The sequence below is a fragment of the Epinephelus lanceolatus genome, chromosome 6 (genome assembly GCF_041903045.1).
Source record: "Epinephelus lanceolatus isolate andai-2023 chromosome 6, ASM4190304v1, whole genome shotgun sequence".
Taxonomy (NCBI): domain Eukaryota; kingdom Metazoa; phylum Chordata; class Actinopteri; order Perciformes; family Serranidae; genus Epinephelus; species Epinephelus lanceolatus.
In genome coordinates, this window is record NC_135739.1 from 18,340,275 (window position 1) to 18,367,291 (window position 27,017).

At 42.1% G+C, this 27,017-nt stretch overlaps 1 protein-coding gene and 1 long non-coding RNA gene across 15 annotated transcripts in view; one reads left to right on the plus strand and one right to left on the minus strand.

The window, feature by feature from the left end:
• elavl4 (ELAV like neuron-specific RNA binding protein 4) overlaps positions 1 to 27,017 on the plus strand; it is a 107,898-nt gene that overhangs the window by 56,009 nt on the left and 24,872 nt on the right. For 8 of the 14 annotated variants that reach the window (XM_078168743.1, XM_078168745.1, XM_078168744.1 and 5 more), the window contains 2 exons: positions 12,415 to 12,518; positions 18,307 to 18,459. In XM_078168743.1, the coding sequence (XP_078024869.1) occupies positions 12,415 to 12,518; positions 18,307 to 18,459 (257 nt within the window). Of the gene's footprint in view, positions 1 to 12,414; positions 12,519 to 18,306; positions 18,461 to 27,017 lie in introns of all 14 variants that reach the window. The other 6 variants (XM_078168746.1, XM_033621663.2, XM_078168749.1 and 3 more) reach the window with 1 other exon arrangement.
• LOC144463666 (uncharacterized) overlaps positions 1 to 27,017 on the minus strand; it is a 142,238-nt gene that overhangs the window by 21,159 nt on the left and 94,062 nt on the right. The gene's annotated exons all lie outside the window — the stretch shown is intronic.

The following is a 27,017-nucleotide window of genomic DNA, read 5'->3' on the forward strand; positions in this document are numbered from 1 at the left end:
GAGTGAGTGGGAGAGGGATCTACAGTAGATGCATGTGTGCGGGGGACGTGGCTCTGTTTATGAATTTAGTTATTTAAACGGGCTCGATACATGCCACATGATATGCTCCAACTGTACTGCTAGTATTTGAGGCACTGTGGTCTTTTGTTTTCCTCGTGTTGATCTTTTTTTTTTTGCAAACTCACTCAACTCCTCCCTATTTTCTATGGAGTTGACCCTCCGTAAGGTAAGTGAAGTGCATTTTGACATGAAGCTGGTGACAGGGCACCTTTTGAAATGGTGGGGAGCGCTGGCCCATCAAAAATAGCACTACCTCAAGTTGCTGCAGCAGCAAGGGGCAAAACGTCAGAGGATGGGAGAGGATGGGAGCAGTGAGTGTGACACATTTATTTTGACAAATTGAAATGGGTTTTTTTTTCCTCCCCTCCGCCTCATCTTAAAATGTCGCTAAATTCAAGACTGACCGAATGGATTTGCCTGTTTCTGGGGAGAAGTGGCTGCTCCTCTCAAGGTGTGTTAGCATCACCTGCTCATAGCTCTGATGATCCCTGAAAGCTGCAACTCCCCTCACCCCCTTTGATGTTCCTGTTCTCCCGTGACTTCGGGATGACAGACAGACTCTGTGCTGACAGGGTGTGGGACTGTGGGAACAACTAGAGATGTTTTATAGATAGCCTTTAAAGGTCCCTTCATGCAGATGATATTTTTATCAGATTTTTCTATTTTTGGTAGATCGCTTAAAATGAATGCAAAGCTGTTTCTATTTGTTGGACAGTATTTACTACACAAAGTTTTACCCACATTTGTGGTGTGGAAGAACTTTTTAAGCCCCTGTATGGCTCTTTAGAGGTTCTCTACTGCAGTGGTTTTCAAACTCTAAAGGGCAAGCCAAAACCTCAAGACACCCGTATTTACATTTGTGCACAATTATCACCTTTATCATGACATAAATGTGTGTTTTTAGTTACTAATATCAACCAATTGACGACCCATGAAATATTTATTCACAAAATGATTCAAGAATTCATTTAAACTTTTTAAAATTATATCAAACCCCCAATAACACATAAGATAAGATAAACTGATGTGTCACACACTTATAATTCCCATGCCCTAATGGCGACAAATAGGTTCCCCATGAAGGTTTTTGAAATGTAATTAAAGTATATTACTTTTTTAACGAGCGTTTGCCTCTTTATTAGAAAACGTTTGTCCACAACATACTGATACTGTCAATCAAAAGATCATTCGTAACTTTTTTATAGGCCCAGTTGCATATTGCAATAATAATGTGTGGTTATTACAAAATCCAGGTGTGCCGCTGGACACCATTTGAGAACTGTCGCTCTACCAGGGAAAAGAATAAAAACATTACATTAAAGTAGCCTACAAATAGTGTAATTCCAGAGGATAAAACATTAAAGCAGGGGCTTTCAATCTTTTTGCCCTATATGCAAAGACATATTTCAGGTTTGAAAAGGAAACATTTTGTTCAGGATGAATCTTTGGAGCCAATATTTTGTAAGACATTATTGATAATAATTCAGATTTTAAGTAAAAGTGTAATTTTGAAGCATAACAACTCCTCCATGGTATTATCTGTCATCATTCAAGGGCATCCAGGCTCAAAAGTCTAAAAATAATCTAGTGCTATATGGCACCTTTAATGGTTCTAAATAGAACTATTTAACAAAAGGTGCTGCATAAAGTGCTGCAGGGATGATGGTTTTTTTAGGTCCACCCTGGTTCCCCCTTAAAAAAGCCAGTATTTTCTCATTGAATTTTGGATTAATGCAGAGAATAAGCTCTGTGACAAACATGAGTTTATGATACTTAGATGTTTGTTTTGTTCAGCGAGATAATGTTCACAAATTATAACCACCTTTTTGAAGTGTAAATTCAATCGCCAAAAGTAAATAAGCTAACATTAGGCCATGAAGAAACTATACCACATTTGCATGACCAACATCGGCACCAAAACGAGCTTGTCAGAAACCGCCTTTTTAAAGACATGAAATAGTTTCCAAATTCACAAGGGTACTTAACTGATGAATTTTAAGTCGTAGAGCAAAACGTGGAGGTCTCTTAAGCTTGGTTAACCACAGCATTGTTTCAGACAAAATCCAAACCAGTAACAAACCCAAAAACCAATTCAAAGAACACACAGACTTCAAGACGAGAGAATTGGGAGTGGTAAAATGCAGACTCATTCCTGCACCACTCTGTGGCACCTTCAAAAGCTGGGTGATGAAAACAAGTTCCCCTATGATTACAAGCCAAAGAATCACCTTTGGGTAATGCTTAGCACCATTTTTGTTTAAAGTGTAAAATATATAAACTACACAAGAACCAAAGACCAAGAAGTGAATAATATGACATTGAATTTGAACAAATTGTTAGCTGGATCAGTGCTACAGAAAGTCTCTGCTCCAAATGAAACGTTATATCTGTTTTGACAACATACTGTCAGTGTTCAAATTAACTTTCTGATTAATAGCTGCACACTTTCAGAGAATAGTATCAAGAACAATAGATTGCAGGAAGGTACACAGTGAAATAGACGGTTCTTGCAGCTATGTGTTTCATTTGATAGCTACCACTCTAGATCAAAGAGTCTATAGTGCGTTGTGTGAGCCTCGCCTGATGATAGCAGGAGATGAAGATGCTTTCATGTCTGCAGTACAAGGCTCTTAGTCACATAATACAACAAAAAGGCACAAAATAATGACAGACAATATGCAACCGGAGTCTCTCACTATATGCGCCTTACAGCACATGATTGTGTGCTCAGTGTGCCCTCCAGAGTCGTGCATAAATATGCTTAACTTGATTATACGCCTGTAAATCCAGTGTAGCCATGCATACATCTATTTTGCTTTTGTTTGTGCTTATTTATATACCTATATGTCAGTTTGCATAGGTATGTTGTGTGAATTTTCCCTCGCATTCTCTGATGTGTGTGTGTGTGTGTGTGTGTGTGTGTGTGTGTGTGTGTGTGCGCGTGCGCACAGAGGGGGGAAAAGAAAAGGTGAAATTACATAGTGGGGCCAGCAGGCAGGACACCCGCTCGAAGTACACTCATTTTCTCATCTCACACATTGAGCAACCTGCTGCTCCTCAGGAAACAAATAATGGCTTAGTCATAACACCTCGCCAACTCACCAAAGAGCTACTCACTAGAAATAGCAGTGATTTTACCACTGAAAAACATGCCCACCTCCCTTTACAATTTATGTGAGATTGTACAAAAGCACTGCCAAAAGAGTGGAGGTGGGTCCAAATTAGCCCCCACCTCCTCACTCCTCCACCACATGTGGTTAGTCTGTTAGCAAAATCGGATGTGGCACTATGTGATAAAGCGCAGTGGTACCTAAACCTATTCAATCCATGACAGCTTCAGATGTGCAAGTGCATCCACATACAGTATTATATCCTTAACAAACTCAAGATTCTTAGATTTATATACTTCACATGAATCCATTTGGGGACAGTGTTTATTACAAGACCTCTGCCATTATTAAATTTACATAATTTCTATTAAGAAGCCCCCTTTCATTTCTGCCGAGCATTTTCTTAAGTCATCAAACTGTTGTAGAATTTGCACAACTGGCAATGTAAGCAGCTGACGAATCAAAGGCAAATGAATATCTAACCTCATTAAAAGGCCATTATGAAGAGCAATGCATCATTTGGGTTCTCGGTTTTAATTGACAATTAAAATATATAAGTTAATGTATCCATTAAGCTAATTGATCAGCACAAGGCTGATTTTTCTGTTAGCTACAACCCCATTAGAGGCTATTTATCATGCATTTTTAATAGCTTCTCTGACTTGCCTCAGATGCAGTACTTTCTCAAGTTATTTTTCTGTAATTATAAAATACCAGCAGAAAGTCTACCACTGAGAGATTTTATGGACTCGTCTCAGGCAGACTGTCTTTTTAAAGGATGAATTCGTTTGACACAAATTTATAGCCCTTTTTACGCAGAGATCGTACGATAGGGTCTACGCTATGCTACGAAGTCTATTTATTGTGCTGCCTTTGCTTTTTTAAACAGAGCCCAACAACACTGGCATAATGCATGCCACATCCTGGAGGCAAAGGAGGCGTGACAGGTGTGACGTTTAACACAACCGTATTGGCTTCCAGTGTGACATTTAACATAAGTGTCCAGGGTGTCATCAGGTCCCTTAAAAGTCTTAAATTGTCTTAAAATAAGATTCAATGTGTCTTAAATATTTTCGATCACATTACCATGGGAATTTCTCCAGCCTGTCAGACCTAATGACTAATTACAATCATTAGACAGAGTGAAGAATTGCAATGATAAATAGCTTTTATGACAGCGATGACATTTTGTTTTCTTTTTACATTAAACACATTTTACAAAGGTCTTAAAAAGTCTTAAATCTAACTTGGTTATATCTGTAGACACACTGGTGTTGGCAGCACTTTCTAAGAATTAACAATAGCATAACATGGCAATAATGATCATTTACTGTCACTTTTATATGGCGGCTGATCCCGCACTCAACTCCTCTTTGAGTTTGCTGCTAACTGCTATTGGCTGCTTTTGAAATCTCCCGGCGGTGGGTAATGCACATATTACACATTGTCAGAACATCACACCTGTCCCATGCATGGTCCCATACTGCCGGCTGTTCCTTTTATGTGGCGCTCTTGCTACCTCTGCTGCCTGCTTAGGTGAGACAACTCTGTCCCCCCATTTTACAATCATATTTTTTATAGAGAACAGTTAGGCGGAATAATGGCACGATATTCCTGCCTTAACCAGGCAGTGTAAAAGGGGCTTGTAAGGGATACATACATTAGTAGGAAGTGTCCCATACATTTATTTTTAACTTAGTATAACAGCATTTCTATACCACTATCTTAGAATGTTATGATTGTATTGTTCAGCTTCCGTCAAGCAATTTTGATAGATGATGACACTGAACATTACTTTTACAGGAAGACTAGATCTTGAAGAACATTTAAATGTGCGGCTAGAAACAGCTATATATCATGTTTTGCTTTGTCTTTACTTTATGGTAATATATTACATCTGGTGTTCTAATAATGTGATGCAGCCTGAGCCGGCCTTATCCTTGCATCCCAATAAGACGCCATGCTAGGTTAAATGATGCTGAGCCATTTTAAACTGCATCTAAACTGTGCTTAACCACGGTGTGTTGAGCCGGAACAGAGCAGGGCACTGTGATGGTGTGATCCAAATGCAGGCAGCATGCAGGGCTGATCCTGCTGGGGAGTACTGAGGTGGACAGGGCAGGTGTTGTGACAGGCTGAGCCAACCACACTGCCTGCTTCCCCTGCATGTAGGTTACAGACGGAGAACCGCTTATGGTAGTAACTCCGTCTATATGATTGTTCGTGCATTCATATGATAAAGGATGGAAATAGACTGCGTCCTTCATCTTTTCAGTGTTTACATTCACTAAACGGTTTAGGAACTACAATACCGCCCTCCACACACCAACAATAATGCATTCACTGGTTAGCTGCCAGCCACTCCACTACTCACTGTCCTGCTGCGAGGATATACTTTGCTGCTTGTGTTTGTTTGTGTGTGCCTCTGTGATTGAGTGATTACACGTTTGCTCGCATGTGTGTGCACATGTGTGTGCATCTGTGTGGTTCGTTGGCGTCTCCCACCCATCCGTGCAGATACCAGGCAGTCTGCCGGTGGCTCCCTGCTGTTAGCTGCTCTGTAAGCAGCCTGGAAATGGTTGGTGGAATCCCCTCCCGGAGCTTTCCTGATGCTGCAGGCAGATGTCTCCCTCTGTCTCCCCTCATCTCCCCGCTCACCTGGGGACTGATGCCAGCCAGCGAGCCCCGCTCCCACCCTCTTTCCTCCAGCCTGAAGGCCCTCAGCCTTGCCAAAGAGGGAGTGAAGAAGAGAGTGGGGGCGGGCAGATATGCCAGTACCAGGCTAGGCTCCCCATGCATGCGACACACACATCATTTACATCTAGCAGCTGCTGAACACCACGTTCATCAGGCCTGAAATCAAAGTAAATACATTATTACGTTTGTTGTTGCTAACTCACATGTGCGTGCCCACACTTGCATACTAACTTGTACACACACCCACGCACACACATACATATAGACACACAACCTGCACTGAGACCCCACCCCCGTCCCACAGTAGCAGCGTCCATGGCTGCCAGTTTGGCCCCATTTGGCTGTCTGGACTACTCCATGAGTGCTAAGTGTCTCGGTACCATTAAGCACCAGCCAGCCCATCTCGATTGCCCTGCATGAGTGCACTTCGCCAGCACACTTCATTGTCAGCTAACCCTCTGGTAGCTGCGCTTGTCGAACCTCACATTTCTTGTTGAAGATGAGGGAGGGGGGTGAGGAAGGTGATGGGAAAGTGGGAGACGATGGTGGGAGAGATGACGAACGCCACAGAGGAGCGATACAAGCAGCAGGCTCTCAGCTGTTACGCCCATCTGGAATTTCAACCATCAGTGTAAATTGAATACGTGCGCCTCTGAACAGTTACAGTTTGACATTTTTCGCTGTTTCTCATATTTATTTGGGGGAAAACATTTAATTCATCTGCAAACTGTACACTACTGGGTAATTTAGAGAACGGTTTATGGCCCATCTCAGTTTATTGGCAAGATAAAGCTGCACACATTTTTCACTTCAACTCATTCAATTAATTACTTTTGTCACATGTTCTCTTTCTGTTCATTATTCGTGGTCTCTTTTGTGTGTACACCATTTAATGAAGAAGAAAAGCCAAAAAAGGATGATTTTGTGAGTTATATTTAAACTGCCAGACTTAACACCTGATGTCAGCTGAGAGTCAGAGAGGAGGAGGAGAGGGAGGAGAGGAGGGTTAGTTAAAAATAGCAGTAGTCTCTCCAGGATGGCAGGTTTTTAATTAACAATAGAGAGCGTCTGATAATCCACAGTTAATCCAGAGGAGAAGAGGGAGGAGAGGAGAGGAGAAGAGAAAATCATCAGCTGTTTGATGTTAGGACTACAAGTCCCTCCTGGCCCTTCCACTGCTCGCTGCTGAGCTGTTCTGCGCTGTGATATCCATAGCCCAAATGTATTTATTTTGTGAAACAGCCATGCTCCATATTTTGTGATTCACTTTGTCTCTGACTAACCGCTGTCTGTTCCCATTAGCGTGAATATGTGCATGCCGCTCCTCTTAAACTGACTGGGATTCTCTTTGTGCTTGTGTGTGGCGTTAGTGGATAGGGGCTGTTTGTTGAAAACTAGCCGACTGAAGGCCCTGATGGCTGGAGGCGTCCGCTTAAAGTCCTACGCCTGTTGAAAGGCTTGATCTGTCGGGGAAACACTGGGAGATGTCAGGCCTGCTTCGCACTCAAAGGGAGTCTGCTATCTAAGACACTTTGAGCTTAGAGGGAAATGGGGGTGGTATTTTTTTCTCTCTTTTTGTACAGCTGCAAAGACAGTAACAAATATGTTGTTTGTACATTGTCACAGCCCAGGCTCAGTGAGCGAGACAAAGAGGCAGATCACACAAGATTTGAAGTAATTTAAACAATATTTCTATTACTAAGATAAATGCATAGTAAATGTATGTTTGTGGGGCTGAATGTATGTGTGGTGTTGTGAAGGCAAAGTAAGGAGGAAAACCAAACCCAAAAAGGGTGGAGGATGATAGTGAGAGGAAGAGAGACAGAATGAGGAGTCAGCCTAAATAATATAGGCCTGGGGCGCTCAGGTGCAAGACATCAAGTTGATGGCTCCACCCATCATGAGGGTCAGGAACCATAACAAGATAGTGTCAATGGGTTCCAATTAGCACTGCCCTCGACCAAGAATTTTCCTAGTCGACCAATAGTCATGGCATTAGTTGAGTAGTTGCCTGTACGTTTAGGATATTAATTTAAATATTACATTATATATTTTGGGCGGGGCAACACAATGCTTTGAGTTGAAGGTGTGAGAAAGAATAGTGTCAGTAACATTGTTAACACTGTGCTACATTACAGAGAAATACAAAACCGTACAAATGAACCTTCACTAATACAGGCGTATATTTTATCTACAAGTCCACGTCACACACTGAGCGAGCCGCCTGTTAATGACGCTGTTGGCAAAGCAGTAATGATTGTGCTAAGTGGCTAATGGGCATGTACAGTACAGGCCAAAAGTTTGGACACACCTTCTCATTCAATGTGTTTTCTTTATTTTCATGACTATTTACATTGTAGATTCTCACTGAAGGCATCAAAACTATGAATGAACACACGTGTACTTAACAAAAAAAGGTGAAATAACTGAAAACATGTTTTATATTCTAGTTTCTTCAAAATAGCCACCCTTTGCTCTGATTACTGCTTTGCACACTCTTGGCATTCTCTCCATGAGCTTCAAGAGGTAGTCACCTGAAATGGTTTCCACTTCACAGGTGTGCCTTATCAGGGTTAATTAGTGGAATTTCTTGCTTTATCAATGGGGTTGGGACCATCAGTTGTGTTGTGCAGAAGTCAGGTTAATACACAGCCGACAGCCCTATTGGACAACTGTTAAAATTCATATTATGGCAAGAACCAATCAGCTAACTAAAGAAAAACCAGTGGCCATCATTACTTTAAGAAATGAAGGTCAGTCAGTCCGGAAAATTGCAAAAACTTTAAATGTGTCCCCAAGTGGAGTCACAAAAACCATCAAGCGCTACAACAAAACTGGCACACATGAGGACCGACCCAGGAAAGGAAGACCAAGAGTCACCTCTGCTTCTGAGGATAAGTTCATCCGAGTCACCAGCCTCAGAAATCGCAAGTTAACAGCAGCTCAGATCAGAGACCAGATGAATGCCACACAGAGTTCTAGCAGCAGACCCATCTCTAGAACAACTGTTAAGAGGAGACTGCGCGAATCAGGCCTACATGGTCAAATAGCTGCTAGGAAACCACTGCTAAGGAGAGGCAACAAGCAGAAGAGATTTGTTTGGGCCAAGAAACACAAGGAATGGACATTAGACCAGTGGAAATCTGTGCTTTGGTCTGATGAGTCCAAATTTGAGATCTTTGGTTCCAACCGCCGTGTCTTTGTGAGACGCAGAAAAGGTGAACGGATGGATTCCACATGCCTGGTTCCCACTGTGAAGCATGGAGGAGGAGGTGTGATGGTGTGGGGGTGTTTTGCTGGTGACACTGTTGGGGATTTATTCAAAATTGAAGGCACACTGAACCAGCATGGCTACCACAGCATCCTACATGCCATCCCATCCGGTTTGCGTTTAGTTGGACCATCATTTATTTTTCAACAGGACAATGACCCCAAACACACCTCCAGGCTGTGTAAGGGCTATTTGACCAAGAAGGAGAGTGATGGAGTGCTGCGGCAGATGACCTGGCCTCCACAGTCACCGGACCTGAACCCAATCGAGATGGTTTGGGGTGAGCTGGACCGCAGAGTGAAGGCAAAGGGGCCAACAAGTGCTAAACACCTCTGGGAACTCCTTCAAGACTGTTGGAAAACCATTTCAGGTGACTACCTCTTGAAGCTCATGGAGAGAATGCCAAGAGCGTGCAAAGCAGTAATCAGAGCAAAGGGTGGCTATTTTGAAGAAACTAGAATATAAAACATGTTTTCAGTTATTTCACTTTTTTTGTTAAGTACATAACTCCACATGTGTTCATTCATAGTTTTGATGCCTTCAGTGAGAATCTACAATGTAAATAGTCATGGAAATAAAGAAAACACATTGAATGAGAATGTGTGTCCAAACTTTTGGCCTGTACTGTAGCTACTCACATGTTTCAGATGATACGTCATGTTTGTAGTCGACCAATGAAGATGAGTTTACATATCATCTTGGGTTCGTCCTTCACCTTCTCAAAATGATTCCACACTTTGGATTTCCTGCCCGACATGTTATTAACTAGCCTGTGTGATAACCGCAGGTACCAGCTCTGGAAATTAGGGGCCGCATACCGTGTCTTTAACCGCCTGGAAAACACAAGGTTTGGCGCTGGGTGCTACTCTTTTGTGCCACCTTTCAAGAGCAAGGCAGCAGGTTGCGTTGATGTTGCTAAGCAACTTTAACACGCAACGTATAGCCTATTTACCTGTGTGTGCGCAGAGCTGATCTTCTTCCAGATGCTGTTTATAAGTGTGTAGGCCTATCGTCAGTGGGACAGATGTAAAGCTCTGGGTAGCCCTGCACTAACATGATCAACTTTTCCGTATTTATCAGACTGAATATTTACAGGAGAAGGGAAAGATATCTGTCGGCTGTGATTGGTTTGTGACTCCTGTCTGACTGCTGAGCGTGGCCTCTTCCTGTGTCTGTCCTTTCAAATTAAATTTCCACATGGTCCAGTCATATCGGGGGTTTTTCTGCAACTAACCCACCAATGAAATCTTGCCAACTAATGACCTTTCTGGTCAACTAACGTTTGGTCGGCTATTAGGGGGTAGCCCTAGTTCCAATACACATACAATTTTACTATTTAGTATGCCAGAAAACAATTTAGCATGTCCCAATATATCCATTACTATCCAGGTGGAAGTCTCATACAGATTTACCATTTTCTTTTTCAAGAGCGACCTAGCCAAGAGGTCAGCACAAACAAAGCTTCAACACTTAACACAATAGACAAGTACAACTGCCACTCACCACAAATGAGCAAGTACAACATCCAATGACCAAGAGTACTATTTTCTCTATCCTTGAAACTTGACTTAAAATCCCTCGTTGTAATCAGCTCCAACAATTTCAGGTCCTTTTGTAAATTATTCCAGCAAAAAAGAGCAGCATACTCAAGAGCTTTTTTGCCAAGTTCTGTTCGAACCTTGGGGACCAACATCTGTTGAATATTGTGGGAGCACAGACCATATTGATTTTGGTTTTTACACATGTATGTACGCCGATAAGAGGGCACCATCCCAATGCATAGTATGCTATATGCAGAATGCCAAAAATACCAGGATGCAAGTCGGCATACTTTTCTGACTATTCTGACCCACAACCCTCTGTGCTGCGGAAACTATGTCACATCAACTGAGGTATAGGCAAATGACAGCTCACTGACAGCTGTCAGAAGCCACAGTGACTATAATATCAATCAATCAATCAATCCCAAATAATTCACAGTGTGTGCAGTTATAACTTAAAAGCTAAAACAACTTACACTACAAAGTAACAACAGCAGAGCTCTCTGGATTGACGTCTGTCTTTGGCAAGCTTGGTGAATGGCGGGTTTTTGTATCTCCAAGGTAACGTTAATAGATAATAATAAGATTTGCTGCGTTCCAAATCATGTACTTTTTCTTTTTACTTCAACTTTCACGCTATGGACTGCCGTGGATATATGAGCAAGAGTTGAAGGTCGAAGCACAATATTATGATGAAGTAGTATGTCCAGTTGTACTTTGTATGTACTGAAAGTAAAAAAGAAATGTATGCTTATTTGGCTGGGCTGAGTGAAAGTTCCACTCCCATTATTCAGGGAGATTTTGAGTCTAATGTATGACATACTCTCAGTATTGACACTTCCATCTTCAGCACCTAAAAATAAATGCATTAGTAGAGTAAATTCCCTTAAGCTCCAAGATCGCCAATACAGCAAGCAACCAATAACAAGAAGTGAAAGCATCAGAGTCTAGACACAGTCTCTATTCACAACAAGATTATAATTGTCATGACTTCTTTTTATTTGCTTGGGTTGTCTCTTAAATGATCATTTGCTGGTCTTTATAAGTATTAATTGATTAGAAGGGGTCTGTTAAAGTGTACAGTACATGGAGCTGGAGAGGGGCTGTCTCATTCATCACATGATGTAAAGTACAAATCTGCAGGGCTATGGCAACAGAGCTGGCTTCACATGACACATAGTTGACAAAAGTCACACCGAGAATCTTGGCGCTGCGGGCAGGAGTCACTGTGATCTTGTCAGTCGTGATGAAGAGATGTTGGAAAGGATTTTTCGAGGAAAAGATGTATGACATCCAAGAGGGTGTGTGGGGATAGGAGACGGCCTGGGTTTCAGTTTAGGAGGGACAAAGGCGCCAGGGATCAAACTGTGGTCAAGGAATCACACTGCCACATTACTGAGTCGTCTAAATGTCACTTGTAACCTTTTTTGCCTGAGACTATCAACAATTTCAAAAAACACAATACAAAAAGCATGAAAGAAAGAGAAGAAATATGAGTCAGTGTGAAATATGCTACAGATTTTGAAAGTGTTTCTCATCTAACGAGGGCTGTCTCTGTCTCCTTTCAAATCTTGAAGTATGGATGATGGGTATAAATTAAGATTTTTCCTTGTCATCAGTGAGCAAATTGAAGAACAAACAAATTGAACGGAGATAACATTTTAAAAGCTTTTCTCTCTCTCTCTCTCTCTCTCTCTCTCTATCTCTCTCTCTCTCTCTCTCTCTCGTATTTCAGGACAGAGTCTGGGCTACGGCTTTGTCAACTACATTGATCCAAAGGACGCAGAGAAAGCCATCAACACGTTAAATGGACTCAGACTTCAGACCAAAACGATCAAGGTAACTGACACATGTACAGACAAACAAGTCTAATTACTATACTACACACGATATTTTTCAGCAACTAAACATCTGTCAAGTATTACCGCAAAACGTAAACATGAATTTCGTACAATTTTATAAAGTTGTGGATGTCATGCTAAACTTAACTTATAAGCCTGCTTTCTTCTTGCTCAAAGCCCTTTTAGATAGTGAGGCTGTTAGTAAATGAGATGGGGGGGGCAAGATGGGATTAACATGCACAAGCATCAGAGAAACAGACCATTCAAATCAAAGAGACACATTAAAATGCTTGCAACTATGGCTGATACGCTAATTACTCTCTAAATGTCAGAACGTAAAGGTAAAATTATATATATCTCTGAGTGAAAGGGAAGAAACACGTCAATCATCACATGTTTTGCAAAATAATTGAGGGCTCTGTTATTGCATTTTAATGGCATGACTAATGTGCAGTGTTGTTGGTATTTGTCAGGTAAAACAGATACATCAATGCCAACATTGCGCCGTCCCTCCTCCAAACATGTTTTGACGACTAAAAATTAAACCTTACAAGCAGTTGTTTTTACCGTTGTTTAACATCAACACATCAGTCTTCCCGCCGAGCTTGTTTTCGCCTCTCTCGTATCCTCCACTGTCGTCCCTTCCATGCCTGCCGATATGTTGTTGCTTTAAGCTGGGCAGTAATCTGTTGCTCCGTAGTAATCCCTGGATTCTCGCTTTCTGTCATCTGATCTAATCTAATCTAATCTAATAGGATAGGATTATCCTGTAGCTGTGAATAGGGAATCCCTGGGAGAATCCCGCTATTCCCCCCGGACAATATGCGCTGCCTGGCCTGGCCTTGGTTCAAACAGCATCTCGCCTCTAGTCTAACTTGTGCCACAGAAAAAAGAGACCAATAGAGAGTAGTATATGATGTGTGTGTGATGTGCTTTCTGCATGTGTTGTATACGTGAATATGTGTGTACATTTTGGCTTGTTTGAGGCAGGATTTGTGGTGGTGTGATGTGTTTATGGTCGGTGGAGCAGTGTTTGTGTGTGTGCATTAGTTGTCCGCATGCATGATTTGGTCATTGCAACCTACAGTTTCAGCAAAGCAGGACTCTCACTGAGCAACAATTGCACATGTGTGTATGACCCAAAAGACTGGGTGCACTTGCTTGTGTATGCACTGTTCTCAATAATATGACAGCCTACATGGAAACTTAAGGGGATAGATCAGATTTTTGGAGTGCTGTTGTATGAGTCACTTATCCATAGCCGGTGTAATACATACATTACATAGTTTGGAGAAGCAGTCAGGAGTGCTGCCACTTAAGCTAACCAATGTACTGCTGTGGCGGGGGGGGCAGCAGCAAAACATATTTTAGCTCGCTTAAAAAAGGCCCACTGGTTTAGGTGTACACTATATTTAGAATATTTTTACTGCTTTATCTTCTCGTCATAGAGCCCTTTTCCAAAGAAGAACTGTGCTCTCTTTGAGCTACCAGACTCCTTTGACAGAAACTGTAATTTTACCTCACAGAACACGGGAGCTGCTGGTGTTTTGCTGCCTTTATCGCATAGTTTATTTATGTTATTGTGTGACTTTGGTAAATGCAAACTAACACTTTCAACCCCCCAAAGTCACGCAATAACAAAAACTAACTAACTGATGGCAACACACCAGCAGCTTGTGTGTTCTGTGAGGTAAAATTACTGTATTTGTCAATTGAGTTTGGCTCTGATTGTGTGCTGGCTGCCATCTACTGTCCGTAATACAATAGATGACAATGACAATAGATAAGAACATCAAAGAACCCTACTTAAAAATATCCAAACTATCCCTTTAATTGAAAGTACTGTAGGGGGTTTTAAACGTACAGACCAGAAGAGGTTGAATGTCATTTACGTAGCAGGAAATTCATGAGGTCTTTATTGAGTGTTGCAGTTTTAATTCACAGATTTTCACTCTCACACTCTCATGACACAAGAGGTTGCCTCAAGTTGTTCCTGACATAAAGGCGGTCCTCGTAATGACAGAAGACAACTCTGCATCTGGCACTTTCGCTCTTTCACACTTCATTTCCTTCCTCCCACTACCCTCTTTCCTTGCTTTCTCTCTCCACAACAGACTGAAATACCCTAAAGGTAACAAGGTAAATTAAAAGGCAGCACGGTAATTCTAAAATTAAATTTGGCGCTCTTTCATGTCACACCCTTCCCACTCTCTGCCACTACACTTGTGAGGAAACGCTTGGCCCAGAGATTCACATGCTCTCGGGCGATGTGTGTCTCTGTAGTGTCTTTGAGTTGGTTTCGCTGCCGCGGTGTCCTCCACCATGACACCTCAGATTTTGTCAGCGATGGCTGCGATGCTGCTTTCCTTCCGAGGTGTGAGGGGAAGCAGCATGCCAAAGGTGAGAAGAGCTCACAGTGACATGCATGCACATAATCTCGCACACTTTTTCGAACTTTCCTGCACACACACACTCACAGGCACACACACTTTCCTGTTTCACACGCGCAGCACACCACACTTGTACACAATACCGCTCACAGCTTGAGGAGGTGTTGATGGATTAGACATCTGGAGTTGGCTGACAAGGAGAGAAAATGAGGGAGAGCTGCACAGAGAAGAAAAGAGGAGCAAAAAGCGTCAGAATCTGGAAGAGAGAGAAAGGTTTAGTGAGGCAGCGTGCAGGAAGGAAGCAGAGGGAAAAAGATCCAGGCGACGAAGGAGAGAGATGCAGAGAGGAAGAGGAAGACAGAGGAGCTGAGCAGAGAGGCCAAAGAGAGAAGACGTGTGAAAGAAAAGTGAGACATGGGGAAAGCCAGCTGTTCCCAATCCCATTCTCCCACCGTTAGAGTTCAGCAGGATTTCCATGCTGTTGCTCAAGGATATGACTGCATATCCACCATATTTGCCTGACTTTAACCTTATTTGATGGCTTATGTCTCCACATGTCAGAGGTAATGAAAGTAGTGCAAGGGAAAGCTGCTCCAGTCAGCAGCAGTAGTAACGGGATTTACGCAACTTTCGCTCGAGCAGAATCGGGTCTGCACATGAGGATGTTGGGGACAACGTTTGACAAGTGAAAGTTCACTGGTAGAGAGCTGCTGCTGGGAACCGCACAGCACACTAGAACCAGTTATCCAGTCCTCACCATTTACATCATTAGAGATGACATTCATACACAGTATACTCCAGGTAGAAGAATGTGAATGACTGGAAGAGAGCATTGAAAGCTGTACGCGTGATTATAGGCATGTGCATGAGGATAAGTGTTTCTGTACGTGTGTGGAAATGAGGAGGAGGAGCAGCGTGTGACAGCAGGAGAAATTGTGTGGGTGAGTGTGTGAGGAAGTCTTTTTGCTCCCTCTCTCTGACATTGCTGTCCAGGAGAAGATTGCAAGAGCAAGACTGTAATAGAATTTATGTGCATGTGTGTTTTTGTATGTTTATGGTTGCACAGGGTTTTACAGCGCATAGTATGTAAGAATGTATGATTTACTCCAAGTACAGTGCAAACCGCTCATAGTGATCACTGCTACAGAGATAAACTGCTCATATGGATCAAAAAGCCAGACAGAATCATCCCTAAACAAATGCTGTTTAAAGGTGTAGTGTATAGGATTCAGCAGGATATATTGGCAGAAGTGGAATATAATATAATAAGTATGTTTTGTGTGTGTGTGTATAATCACCTGAAAATAAAAAATTATTGTGTTTTTGTTACCTTAGAATGAGCCATTTATATCTACATAGGGAGCGGGTCCTCCTTTATGGAGATCACCATGTTGCACCACCATGTTTCTACAGTAGCCCAGAATGGACCAAACACTGGTATCTCATAGGTCTATTCGTGTTTTCGCATTGGCTATCGCAGTTAGAAGCCCCTCCGCAACAAGCAGCATCGGAAAAACGCACATTTTTAAATATGAAATTGCTTTATTCTGTGTTTTCACCAGTTTTAATCACCTGGTCTGTTTGTTTTGGAGGGGAAGAGACTGTGGATGATTCGCCTCCTGGTAAAAACCTCTTGAACATCTGGGTCTTAAGTTATCAGAAATAAAGTGAGCACACATTAGCAGGTGCTAGTCTAACGGCCTGTCTCCAACATGCCAAACAGCGTCCAAGAAACACTTGTTTGTAATGTAAAACTGCTTTATTCAGTGTTTTTACTTGCTTAAATCACCAGGTCTGTTTGTTTTAGAGGGGAGGAGGAAATTTAACTCAGACTCTGAAATATTGTTAGCACACGAGGCCCGTCTGTGATGTTCCTGTGTAGTGGAAATACCGATTTTTACTGGTTTATAATCACCTCGTCCGTTTTGTTTGGAGAGGAGGAGAGCTCTGCAGATCCTCTAACATTAAAAATCTCCTGAACAATGGAAACTGAAAGAATTTTAATCAGGAGAAGTTTCAGGTGCTTTAAATCTGCAGTCCTCACAGCTAGACGCCACCAAATCTACCTATATGTTCCACACTGCTCCTTTAAATTATTTGCTCGTAGTAATCAAGTACTCACAGTGTTTGTTTTGGATGTTTTCATACATTACAACATATGGAAAAAAACATTTAAAGCTACAGCAATCCTTTTATATTCATGTATTTATGTATGTTTTACTTTACTCCCAATATATTTTGCCTCACAGTAACTTATCTGCTTCCAATCATGCTACCAAATCATGAAGGAAATAGAAAGTAAAAATGTTGTCTCTTCAAAGCTTATGACAAACTGCAAAAACAAGCCAACAAGATGCAGCACGGAAACAACAAGACACAGTCATGGCTGCTAGTGATGGAGACAGAAAAAGAATGCGCACAGGAAAAACACCTGTGGTTGAAGCCACCCTCATCAAGCAGACTGATAATGACCGCCCACGTAATGACTGTTTGAAACAGCGTGCTGTACAGTAACAGTCAATACAATTCAGTAAACAGCAAAGCGTATGACTCTATATTCATGTAATGGATAAACAAATGTCAATTAGATCATAATCTGTATGAGAGATAAACAAAAAGGACATAGTCTGTTATAATAATCATCTGTTTATAGTGATCAGTTTGACCTGGACAGATGTGATCACTGACGGTGGTTTCCAATGCACTAAACTCGCAGGACAGATGCTCTGCGTTAGAGAGTGTGTTAAAGGTTTTACTCACACTGCACGCCACCTTAATAAAACCAAACTGTGAAATCCACTCTGCGGGGTTTGCAAGAATAAATGGCACTTGGTGAAAATCTTAAAAGGCTTTTGGTTACTTATTATGAGGCTTGTGTGTTAATTAAAAAGCTTGCTGAAAAAAAGACATCTGCAGACATATTAACTCTAAGTCAGTATTGTGAAATCAATACGGTGAATGAAGAAACTTTTTGGTCAGAGTCCTAGTACTATTAATCCTGTTCCCCCGGGTACCTGAGCCAACCATTCAAAGTAAAACACCTGTGGTTTCTACTCAAGGGAACAAAGTTTCCTCTGCCTCCCCTGGCAAACGACTCAAGTGTTATCTCTCCAGTGTTCTAAGCAGCTAAATCTTTTCCTGACAACGATAATCCCCACAGCAAGGTGTGCTAAGAAAACACAGTCACATTTTACTCCCTGTGGATCCAATGACCCGCACCCCTGCCCATCCAAAACACACATACACACACACACACACACACTCACACAAAATCCTCATTCCTCTCGCTCTTTAATCTTGTTTAGATTTAAACCCTCCAGGATGTTAATGGGTAATAAAGTACTGGAGCCCTAATTTATTTATACAAGCCCTAAGACTCTGTATCTTCTCCCACAGGTGTCATATGCACGACCCAGCTCAGCCTCCATCCGTGACGCCAACCTGTATGTTAGCGGCCTGCCCAAGACTATGACTCAGAAGGAGCTGGAGCAGCTCTTCTCCCAGTACGGACGCATCATCACCTCCCGCATCCTCGTCGACCAGGTCACAGGTATCCATGGGGCAGCGCCTCCTCTCTCTTAACACAGACACAAAGCTCACACACATGTATGTGTACATCGATACACTGTGTGTGTGATTTACTCAAGCCATTCATGAGCACACTTAGACTGATTATTTTATATATTTTGAAAATAATTACACTTTGTTAAATGTCTGTCTTCTGCATGTGGTCATGTGAATATTTTATGTACTGTATGGATACATCCATCACTATTGGTAAATTTGCAACTGCTTTTCAGAAGGATAGATAAAACCACTTGCTGCAGTTTTGAAACTGCTTCCAGAATCCTTAAATACTTAAACACACATCTCAATAAATAAATAACCAGTGTGTTGCACGATACAGAAGATTTTTTTTTACCTATTGCTGAAGTAGCTACATATTTCCTTCAGCCAAACAAAGATGGCATCTGGAAGTGACATATTTATCTGCGCTTGTCTGTGCTGAAACTGTAAAATAGCAAACTCAAGTGTAACAGTACAGTAAGTCTGCAGTTTATTGTAGCACCATGTGTCAGTCACATCCACTTGTAATGTGTTCATTTTACGTAGTACTGGACCACACCTTCTTTCTTTCTCCTGTGCATAGTGTAGTTAGATGAGCATGGAAAGCTTGAAATGTGACAAAAAATGACGTGCTGAAAACATTTGCTGTGTGTGTTAAGACATAATGATACATTGAAGAGAGGCAGAAGTACTGGAACAAAGGATATCCAACATCTGTGTGCAGGGAAAGACCTGAGTCAACCAATATATAAAATTAATATGTACCAGCATTGGAAAAATATTCACTCTAATGTTACAAAAACAAATCCGTTTCAGCCACAACAAGTCTTGCCTATTGAGTCACTTACCTCTAAGCAAATTTTCTGACCATGGCGGCCACAGCTGACGGCGCCGTCGTAAAAACAGTGATTACATGAGAGACACAAGCCGCGTAATATACATGCTCAATTACACATTCCGCTACATCCAAAACACAAGAATGAATCACATCAGTCCATTGTGTTGCAGAAGAAACCCTCCAGCATGTCTCTTAGATCCATTTCAGGGGTTGTGTGTGTGCCTACAGGCTGCACCCTGCTCCAGTGTTATGTGCAATGTGTACTGATGAAGCAGAAAGGGAGCAGCATGCTGTAAGCCACACTCATTTGCCTAAGCAGAATAAATCACTGCTGGCGGTGAAGTGCACGCCTGTCTATACACACTGAGCAGAGGAGGAGAGGGAGCGAGAGGAGAGGGGGAAGCGGAGGAAGGGAAAACAAAGGAGAGGAGAAAAGGAGACAGGGTGTAGTGCACGAGACAGAGGCAGAGAAAATGGAAAGAAAAGCGAGCAGCACAGGGCGTAGATGAGCACAGACGTGGGAAGGAGAGGAAATGAGAAGAGAGAGGAAGCGAAAGGAGAGCTAGGGAGGGGGGGCAGCGGAAGGGAAAGGTGGGGGGGGGGGGGGGGGGGGGGGGGGAGATGGGGCTATTTCTACCCTCATCAACACATGTGTAGGTGAAGTGGGCACATCTCCTGTGGATCTGTCTTTACTAACGGACCTGTCATGCCACCATGCTACTTAGACCCAGGGGACTCCTTACAAACCAACATAGTCATGCAACACACAGCACGGCCACAGGAAACATATGTGTTCAACCACAGCCACATGCACATCTGATTTTCAGACCCCCAGCTCGGTACACAAGCCGTGAATGGAAAAAAGAATTCAACACAGGTGGTGCTGGTCACAGGAAGGCAAGACTTTGATGCATAGGTTGGGCTCAGAAGAGACTGAATAATTCATTGTGTTCATTCTTGACTGGCACAAGGTCATTTTTAAAGTGGAGCATTGTCACGAGCATGTCCAGACAGAGTGCTGCAGCGGTTCACTTCCATCTTGTGGTGTCACAGTATTGGAATTGCTAAATTCTGTGCAATACCTTGAAAAATATTGATATTCAATACAACAACAGCGAGTAGCACAGAACAGCAGAATGACTGTAGTGAACATTGATAATAATTAAAACTGTTTTACATTAATGAAAATAATATTCTTCTTGCGGTAGTGCACACGTTCAAGAGCCTCTTAGAATGTCACACATTCAAAATGCAATAAAGTGCAAGTAAAAAACAATAAAACCATGCCACAAAAGCCTATGCAACTGGAGTGAATGAGACGAGTAACAAGAAGACGGCACTGTGAGACAGTGAGAGGAGGCGGAGCTATGGGGGTACTGCAGCGGTGTGTGTGTCAACTAGTAGGATCAATAGTATCAATACTGAGGAAAATGAGTATTGAAACCGTTTCAGATATTCAGAATCGATATGTATTGATAAATTGACATTTTTGACAACACTTCTTCTACCAATGGGAATAATAAGAGCATTTTTAAAGGGTTTCTCTACAGTACAATGCCACATTTTGATGTACCTTCCAAATATTACCACGTGGCTTCTAAAACCAAATTAATCTAAATTGCACCTATCCAGCTTCTTTCATGTAACGGTCCTAGTGAAAAGTGCTATTGGCTTGTCTTTTTTACCAAGCGATGCCACTTTGAATAGTGTGCAAATGTTGGGCCCAATCCCAATACAACCTTTGCCCCTTCCACTTGGGCTACATCCCTCTGTTTTGCGCATTCAAATCTAGGGTAGGGTGTCCCAGGTCAAAGTGATACCCTTCCAAACTGAGATTTTTTTAGAGGCACACTTCAAAGCAAGTTGTATGAGAAATCATCAGCAACAAAAAATGTATTTTCCTTGTTAATAAGGATTTAAAAGCTATGATAACCGTGGTATTTTCTCAGTTTTATGTAATTTTTGTGTTTTACGGTTCTTTCAGTTCTAACAAGCATGGCAAAAGAAATCACTAGCATTCCAATGTCTCAGTAGCTAACTAGCACGCTAGCTTAGGTTGCATTGTCATTGCTGATTTGTTCATTACAGTGCCACATTTTGACTTACCTTCATGTTGCATTTGTCCACTTTGATTGCAGATGACACCGCAAATGTAATGTAAATCCAGCAGGGAAGTTGCTGCACTAGTTATAGCTCGTTTAATATGAGTGCAGACTGCTAATGTTAGCCTACAGAGCACCGCTTGTGGCCTGGCAATGAAGCAGTGTTCTTTTATTTGATGACTTGTTGAATGATTTACAGCGTGAAAGTTAAGTTGTGGTCGAATCGCAATTGTCCTTACAACCGCAGAAGGATGCCTGTAGCCCTCACAAGAGAACTCACCACTGCAGAAGTAGGCCTATCTGCAGTTTCTGGTAATAAAATGAGGGGGTTTAAAATATGAATGGGACTGAGTCTGGCTTCAAGCTAACAGAAAATCTTTAAACTAAATACTGGATTTAATTACAGCTATCATAACAAGACACAGTTTTTCTCCTGTAGCATGTAGACAGTGGATCACTGGTCAATACACTGTTATATACATAGAGCAGGAGGTGTTAAACACTGTGAGTCTGCTAACACCCTTGGATACATTAATTGCTGTCCTCACTAGCACCCGACCTACTGTACCTGCTTTAAAACGGAAATACACAAAGATCCACTTGTATATGCGCCTACACACACAGAAACAATGATAATAATAAGAGATGTTCTGCAAGGTGTCTCCAGAGGGTTAAGGATCAGCAGGAGAAATGTTAATGATCAATTAGATGTTAGAGTTGCTGGTGATTAAAAACATTGAGGACTTTAGAAGGGCCCTGAGAGTAGTATGCCGACATCATTGACTCATCTTTTTCTTCTCTCGGTTACTGTACAGGCATACGCACACGAGACATACACACCCACACACATACACACACTCGCTGCCATTAGGAGAGAAATGGGCTGCAAATTAAAACTCTCCTGTGACTGCCAAAAATGTAAGTACAGAACAAGAAAGGAGAGGCAGAGGAAAAAGGGAGACACAAATAGATTTGTGTCAGACTGGATTGTGGTCCAGAAAGTGGTGCAGTGTCCAGATAGTCACCCTGAGGACGTCCTAATGTCAATTCTGTTCCGGTGACAACGCTGATAAAAGTCCCCTGAGAAGAAGACAGTAGGCTCATTGAGATGAACTGCACCTCGCTTGGAAAGTAGACAAGATCAGGCAGCAGACAAAAAGCTGCAGTCAAGTCAGACAGTTTCCAGCAGCTCTCTAAGACTATACAGGAAGTTGCAGAGATATTTACATCCTGTTAGATCCATCTGTAGTTCCTGGACCACATTATAACCTTCATGACTATAATTATCAGCCACACAAGATCTGTGTGTGTTAACACATTAAACCTTCATTGCTCATGAGACAAATAGCTGACAATCTAGCATTGGATTTTCCTCATAACACGGCATTTGTGGTCAAAACTGAGAGCCAATCAGCTCTCTAATCAGGCGACAGCTAAGTGTTTCCCATCATGCCTTGGGTCTTGCAATCGGTGGACAGCAACTGAGGCACCTGGCTCTAAAAACTGTGTCCACCATGATCTTGTGAGGGTATCATTGCTGATGGCTGCATGATGTCAGAGCAAGTTGGGATCAGGTTGGACACAAATCTAACCAGCATGCGTTGGCTCATCTCAAACGAGCCTTACAGCTACAGTTTGTGTGGTTTGTGATGTTTAAAACCTAAATCTTCTTGAATTTAGGGACATACTGTGTTGTTGATATGACATCATTATCATGTGGTGCCTTGAAGTCCTGTCACAGGTCATCAGTGAGTCACCAGTGTCCCCATATTTATTGAATTAGGGACCTAATCAGTGCCTGAAATCCAATTCACTCAATGATTCACTGTTTCTACTGAAGAGGGAACTGATTTGAGACACACCCTTACATTGTCCGCAGAAATACAGCAGACTGTGATGCAAATACCAAATTACATAGAACCAGCAATTCTACATAAAGTTGCTGAAGTAACTGATGTTCTCCAGTGACCATCGGCAGATGGGCTGATGATCTCCAGCTCCTGCTCTGCTAAATTGGGAACATGAAGTCTGTTCTCTAAATGACCTCCTCATCAACAGGATGCACCCTGCAGTCACTCTTCTGTTCATAAAGAAAGGAACTTTAAAAACATCACTGTTAGCATCATTCACAGTCAGAGGCAGCAGAAACAAAATCCACTAAAACTGCCAAATTGCCCCAGAGACTCAGAGAGCGAACGCAGCATCGACTTGACAAGGATATCTCGCCATGCCTTCCTCTCTCCCTCGCCCTCCTCTCTCCCTTCCTCTGTCTATCGATTCCTTCTGAATGGATAAGCATATTTTGTCTCTTTATCTGTGCAAATAGTGCTGGCCCGATTCCCTCTCCTTACTTTCTTTCTAACCTTCAGGGACGGCAGCCAGGCCGTGATCTCGTGCTCTGACTGCTGGTTTAGGCAAGCCTCCATTTGAAACAGATATAATATCAGAGACCGCTCTGGATCGATAGTTGGCTATTCCTAGCTCTTCATCCCGGACCTGTATGCGAGCAGAGGTCAATGCTTACCTGATCAGTGCCTGCAAATACAATCGATCCACATACTTGGCTTCTACAAACGCTCTCGTCTCTGATGTGAAACTAAATTGCTGCTCAGTGTGTGTAAGGATTGGCTGTGAAAAGGCTGATGCCGAGTTCCCTTCATGTGGGATGGAAGGTAGCAATGGGAAAGATTCCCATGGCAACAAGTCGCAAGCGTTCATGGCATCATGCAACTCAAGATGGTGATTGCCAGTGTTACTAATAACAAGTGTGTTTTGCACACTGAATGAATAATTATCTGGCATTGAGCAGTTGTATGATAGGCAAGTTGTTCCTGATCAAAATAGCATTAAATTAAGGTTCAGTTACCTTGAAATTTTGCTGGCATGAGACGTCCATGTTTGAGAGCTTTTCAGACACTTTGGTATTATTTATTGCCAAGTTGTGTTCTGTATACTGGAGCTCTCAGGGGAAAAAAAAAGGTCAAGACTCCCTCCCTGTAGACAAGAAACATGATATTCCACAGAAGTTTAAAGCACAAACATGCAGCTTTCCAAATGAGCAACCAGAAGCACATGATGTGCCTTTTAAAGCCGAATTCATGTTTATGGAGGTATTGAAAGTCCGTTGGTATCGTGTTTGGTGTGCTCAACATCGCACGTTTATTTGAACTCCATGATCAACACAGGAACAGTTACTGACTCTGTTGGAGGCTATAAAAACGTTATTAAGTTTACATGCAACAATAATGGCACTGCTGACAAAACTGCCTGAAGATTACTTGCTTTGTGACTCACCCCTGTAAAATTTAACCAAAGCTATTTTAGTTTAGTGCAACTGAGACGCCACTTCTGCCAGATAACTTGGAAAGAAAGCCAGAAAGCACACACAGCTGTTGTCCCTTAGAATTTGCTATTTTTAGATTGAGGAGAGAAAGATAAACTGATTGGAGTGAAAAGTGTCCCCAGGAAGTTATAATTGACGGGTTTGATGTGAGTTGGTTGGTGGACATTTGTTACAGTATTGAGCAGCAGCCTTTTGCTGGATGCATATGCTTACATAGTGTGTGTATGTGTGTGTGTGTTACTGTGCATAATAAGACAGCACTTTGACTGATTTTTTATATGGGCTGCAGATTGGACACCCATATTTGTCCTACCTTTATTTTGTTTTCCCATCCAAATTAGCGTGTATATGCTTTTTTTTTTTTTTTTTTTTCAAACACGGAAAAACCCACTAAAAATATGCAATTAACTCTTTTTCCTTTGCCAGTAGATGAGTATGCCTTCTGTTTGTCTTGCTGATGTGCAATGTTCAACGTCACAAAAGCGCCGGAAAACAGCAAACTGTAAAAATCAGCATGGAAGCCAGTGAAAGTCAGTCCATCAGTCAGGAGACAGGGATTGAAGAGAGTTAAAAAATGTTAAAAAAAGACTGCTACTTATTGCAGAACTGATCTGATTTACCTCTAATTGAGTATTTCATCTTATCTAGCCTTAGAAAGGACATGATATCACTCAGCCATTGAGAGCTGGAGGGAGATTTAGTAGACTTCCAATGAAGAAGATGGCGTCTTGCCAGTACGGAAGTGAAAGCTAGGACTTCTTATTGTTGGGAAATGTATCGGTTATGGTCCTCAGGTAACCCAAAAATGGCAATATGGGGAGAGACATTTATAGTTACTGAGAAGATTTTTGACATAGTATGGAAGTAGTTCTGCCAAAAACAGGATAATAATGAACAAGGAGAAACATATAGGATATATCGGAATGATGTTTGAGTGCTGCGTGGATGGAGACGAACAGAATTTGTGGCTAAGATAACAAAGTGTCGCAGAAGTTACAGTGTCCACCTGCATGTCGTGTTTCCATTACAGCCGATCTAAGCTGGAGCTGATAAATATCGATGACTACTGCGAAGTCATTTGTCCTGGGAAAGAGTGCTGGTTGTAACCTTTCCCACTAAAGACAAAAGCCAGGTGTTGGTGGGGTGTCTTGTCCAGTGGGAAAGGGGCTGTAGTGATGTCATCAACTAAAGGGAAATCTTTTATACTGTCTGGTACTGGTTGTAAATAGTGGCAAAAGTTATTCAGTAATACACAGTACAGACTAATTAACAGGTATTCTCTCTAAATATAGATGCATTGCGCTTTAAATGTGACATTCAGTTGGGATATGTTAAATCAAATTTGTTAATTTTATTCAGTATTATCTTGTAGTAGACACTGAAAACAGATGAAGCCCTCTACCCTCACTGTGCCATCAAAGCCAATTTTCACTAAAACACCTGCATCTCTCTGTGCCACCTCATCTGCATGGAACTCCCGTCTCCTTTTGCCTCTCCTTCCACCTTTGTGCCATGCCCGCTGCGCTGGGTACAAAAATACCAAAACAACATGCATTTCAAGGTCAGGGAAATGCCACTTCGCAGAGCTGCCTGTGTTAGTCTTTTCAGTGCCATGAAAATGGAGGCCTACAAGTCTCCTCACAAACCTGCATGGCTCTACAGTTTGGTTTCTACTTGTACTCAAGACTGTTCATGTTTGCTCTTTTTATTTCTCGAACAAATTACCCTTCCTCTGTACGCTTGGTATGTTCTCTCCTCTCTTGACTTGAATAATAGATGTTCCCCTTCAGACTGACACCACACCGAATCCCTGTTCTCTGCCTGTCCAGCAGTCGAGAACAGAACGGTCAAGGTAATACGAGCGGAGAGGTGCACCCTCTAGGTGGGATGACTGCAGCCTTGACTCGTACTATCGTCTCTTTGCCTTTAGTTTTTTTCTCCCCCGATAATCTTTAGAGTGCATACCGTCTCTGTGGTAGCCGACACACATGCACACGCAACCACATACAGATATGCACATCGATACATGCAGCACACACATTAGACAGATGGTTGAAGCTCTGCTCTGACAGAGGCTAAAGCACAGGGCACCTCCACTCTTCAAAGTCTCTTCGTCTCTCCTCTCGCTGCTTTTTCAAACGCCATCTGTACCCAGGCACACTAATGTTACTTAAAACAAGGACATTGCATTTTTGTTTCTCCCCATAATTAGAAGATAGCGTGAAAAGTGTTTCTTTCTGCCTCTGCCATATTATTA